Here is a 3,112-nt window from a genome sequence, read left to right as displayed (position 1 = left end):
CCCCCTCCCTCCTCACCTGCCCCCCTCCTCCCTCCTCACCTGCCCCCTCCTCCCTGCTCACCTGCCCCCCTCCTCCCTGCAGACACAGAGTTTCTGGTAGCACCGGGATGGAAGGAGGCGGCAGCGGCGGGCCCCCAGCCAGCGAGGCAGGAGGAGCAGAGACGGAGGTTCCCAGGAAGGATGGTACGTCCTGGTCCTGCAGCGCGTGGCTGTGGGGGCGGGGGGCTCAGTGGGAGTCGGTGAAGAGTCCTCCCGTGAGAACTGGACGTGTTCATAAGGGCCCGGCCTGTGCTCTGTACCCATGGGCTCACGGTGCCCATCGTCGAGGGGTTCGCCTCCATCCCCCTTATGTTTGTGAAGTCTCCCCGAGGAGCAGGGCGGGTTACTGTCCTCTTCTGCATTCCCCGCGGGGCTGTGCTGTCACTGCCCTCCCGCCGTGGGTGTCTCGTGTCCTGCTGTTGCACGTGCTGCTGCCACAGGTAACAGTGGATGGTCTGTGGGAGACCTTCCGGAGGAGGCTCCTGGGCCGGAGGCGGGCGCGTTGGTTTTGGTGGGTGCTGCCAGGCACCCTGGCGGTGCCGCTGGGACAGGCGGCAGACACCCTCTCCCCACAGCCAGCCTGCCGGGTGGGAAGTGGGAGTTCACGTAGGTTTCTTTGGCGTGACTTTTATTTTTTGAGGGAGGCTGAGCTTCCGGGCACATGTGTAAGAACTCTCCATTTTACTCCCGTGCGTTTCACCTGTTCATGTTCTGTGTCCGTCCGCCCATCGCGCTGTCAGTTGTCTTCTTAGCGGCGTGTGGGCACCGTTCACGAGGGCAGACATGCTTGTCCCTCTGAATGGTTTCTTTTAACTTGGCTCCCGGCGGCTTTTGCCAGGCAGAGGTTTAAAACGTCTTTTACGTATCGGACCAGCAGCCTTTCCTGTACGGCTCCCAGTGGGGTGTCACAGCCCTCCACGCTCAGCTTGTAAAGCAATGTCCCCTGGGTAATGACTCTTTCAGGGTTTCATTTTTTAAAATTATATCTTCGACTTATTTGGAACTTAGCCTGGTATGGTATGGGGTGTGGATCAAACGTTACATATATATTTTTTCCCGACAACTCAATACCATTTACTGAACACTTTGTTTTCCCCTTTTATTTGATGTGTTACTTTTATGATATACTAAACTTTTTAAATTCATCTTGTCAGTTTCTTGTTAGGTTTCTTCATAGGTATTTTGTATTTTTTTGCTGCTGCTGTAAAGGGGGTCTTTCTCCCATATATTTTCTAGATACGAAAGCCATTGATTGCTGTGTGGCTCAGTTGGTTGGAGCATCATCCCCATACACCAACAAGGTCGCGGGTTCGATTCCAGTCAGGGCACATGCCTAGGTTTCGGGTTCGATCCCCAGTCAGGGCGCTTACGGGATCGATGTTTCTCTCTCACATCAGTAAAACATATCCTCGGGTGACGACTGAAGAAAAAAATGCTAAATAACAAAATAAATCCTGTTTCCTAGGAAACTATCCATTTCAGTCAAATCCTTATGTACGTGCTCGGAGTTGAGCAAACGAGCCGATGAGTCTTTTAATGTCCTCCCTCTGGTTTGTTTTGTTTATTTTGTGCATTTATGCTTCTACCGTTCCCTTGATTGGGTGGTTAGCACTAATTAAACGGACTAATTCGAGTCTAGTTAGGATATTAGCATTTTAGGTTTTACGGTTTTGCTAAGCATGCGGCATTGTTTATCAGGGACCGGTAAGACATGCGTGGTGAAGGCCTGCGTGCGTTTGGTTGAAGTGTCAGTTCAGCGCGTTTGATGAGTATTTAGCTGCGTGTCCAGGCCCCTAGCTGGACAGTGGGAACGTGGGGGAGTTGGGCGTCTGTGGCCTGGAGGAGCTCACAGTCTCGTTGGGGCCACAGGAGGGAGGGTGGTGAGGTGGCGCAGGTGGAGGTCAGTGTCTGGTGCTGCGGGAGCCCCGGTGGGAGGGGGAGGGGGAGGAGCAGGAGGTCCCCCAGCAGAGGGACCCCTGGCCCGGAGCCGGTGCTCTATGAGGGGGGTCGGGCTCAGGAGGCACCAGGTGGGAGTGTGGGTGGGGCACACGGTGCAGTGTGACCTGGGGGCTCAGATGGGCTCGAAGAAGAGGTGACAGCCAGCAGGTCCGTCCACTTCCGGAGTCCCTGTGCGCTGGAATAACGCGGACCTGGTTCCGAGGGGAACAGCTGTTCGTGGTTGGGAAGCGGGGTTATCGGAAAACGTCCTGTACCTGACGCTGCCTGGTGAGCCGGGAGAGCCGCGGGGTGACGGAGAGCCGCGGGGTGACGGCGAGGGCAGGTCAGACTGTGTCTGTAAACCCAGGCCTTGGGTTTTGGAACCACTTAGCAAACATGAAAGAGCTGATGCTATATTTTAAAAAGAAAATGGGAAAAAAAAGATAATCTAGAGCCCCCTATGAAAATGTGACTATTAAAAAATGATGAGATCAAACGAAGGGCTTGTACGCATGCACAGAAGCATAGCCAATGGACACAAGGCACTGGGGGGCGGGGAGGCCGGGGGAAGGTCCGTGGGGAACAAAAGGAGACACGTGTACTGCTCTTTGTAATACTTTAAGCAATAAAACAAAAATTAAAAAAAAAAGATGGTAAGTGACGCTGTGGGGGGGAAAGTCCGTCCTCGTGGTGGTGGCGATGGAGACGGTGTCCTGTTTGTCAGCCCGCCCTAAAGTAACGGTGACTCTCCCCCCAGACGTCCTTCTTCTGGCCGATGAAAAGTTTGACTTCGACCTGTCGCTGTCGTCTTTGAGGTAAGAAGCTGCGTCTTCCTCCCTGGCCGCGGGCATAACCACATTCAGTGGACTCTCCCACTCACAGGCCAGCGCTACTCACAGTCCTTCTCTCCCGAAATAGTGCAAACGAAGACGATGAGGTCTTTTTTGGGCCCGTTGGGCACAAGGAGAGGTGTGTCGCCGCCAACCTGGAGCTCGGCCGCCCAGGTCCAAGCCCCCCACAGCCTCCTTCGTCGGCGTCAGAAAGTCCCTTCCGCTGGAGCCCTCTCGCCGGGGAGAAGTTCGTGGAAGTTTACAAGGAAGCGCGCCTCCTGGCCCTGCAGATCGAGAGCAGCAGC

At 54.9% G+C, this 3,112-nt stretch overlaps 1 protein-coding gene across 1 annotated transcript in view; it reads left to right on the top strand.

Annotated features, from left to right (window-relative positions):
• The first annotated feature begins 85 nt into the window (after nt 1–85).
• Nucleotides 86–3,112, top strand: part of GTSE1 (G-2 and S-phase expressed 1) — an 18,015-nt gene continuing 14,988 nt past the window's right edge. The window contains exons 1-3 of the mRNA XM_014533164.1: nt 86–183; nt 2,735–2,792; nt 2,896–3,110. Coding sequence (XP_014388650.1) covers nt 108–183; nt 2,735–2,792; nt 2,896–3,110 — 349 coding nt within the window. The 5' untranslated portion in view covers nt 86–107. The remainder of the gene's footprint in view (nt 184–2,734; nt 2,793–2,895; nt 3,111–3,112) is intronic.

Source organism: Myotis brandtii, unplaced genomic scaffold (assembly GCF_000412655.1).
Source record: "Myotis brandtii unplaced genomic scaffold, ASM41265v1 scaffold952, whole genome shotgun sequence".
NCBI lineage: Eukaryota > Metazoa > Chordata > Mammalia > Chiroptera > Vespertilionidae > Myotis > Myotis brandtii.
The sequence above is the reverse complement of the archived record's forward strand: the minus strand, read 5'-3'. Positions and strand labels throughout refer to the sequence as shown.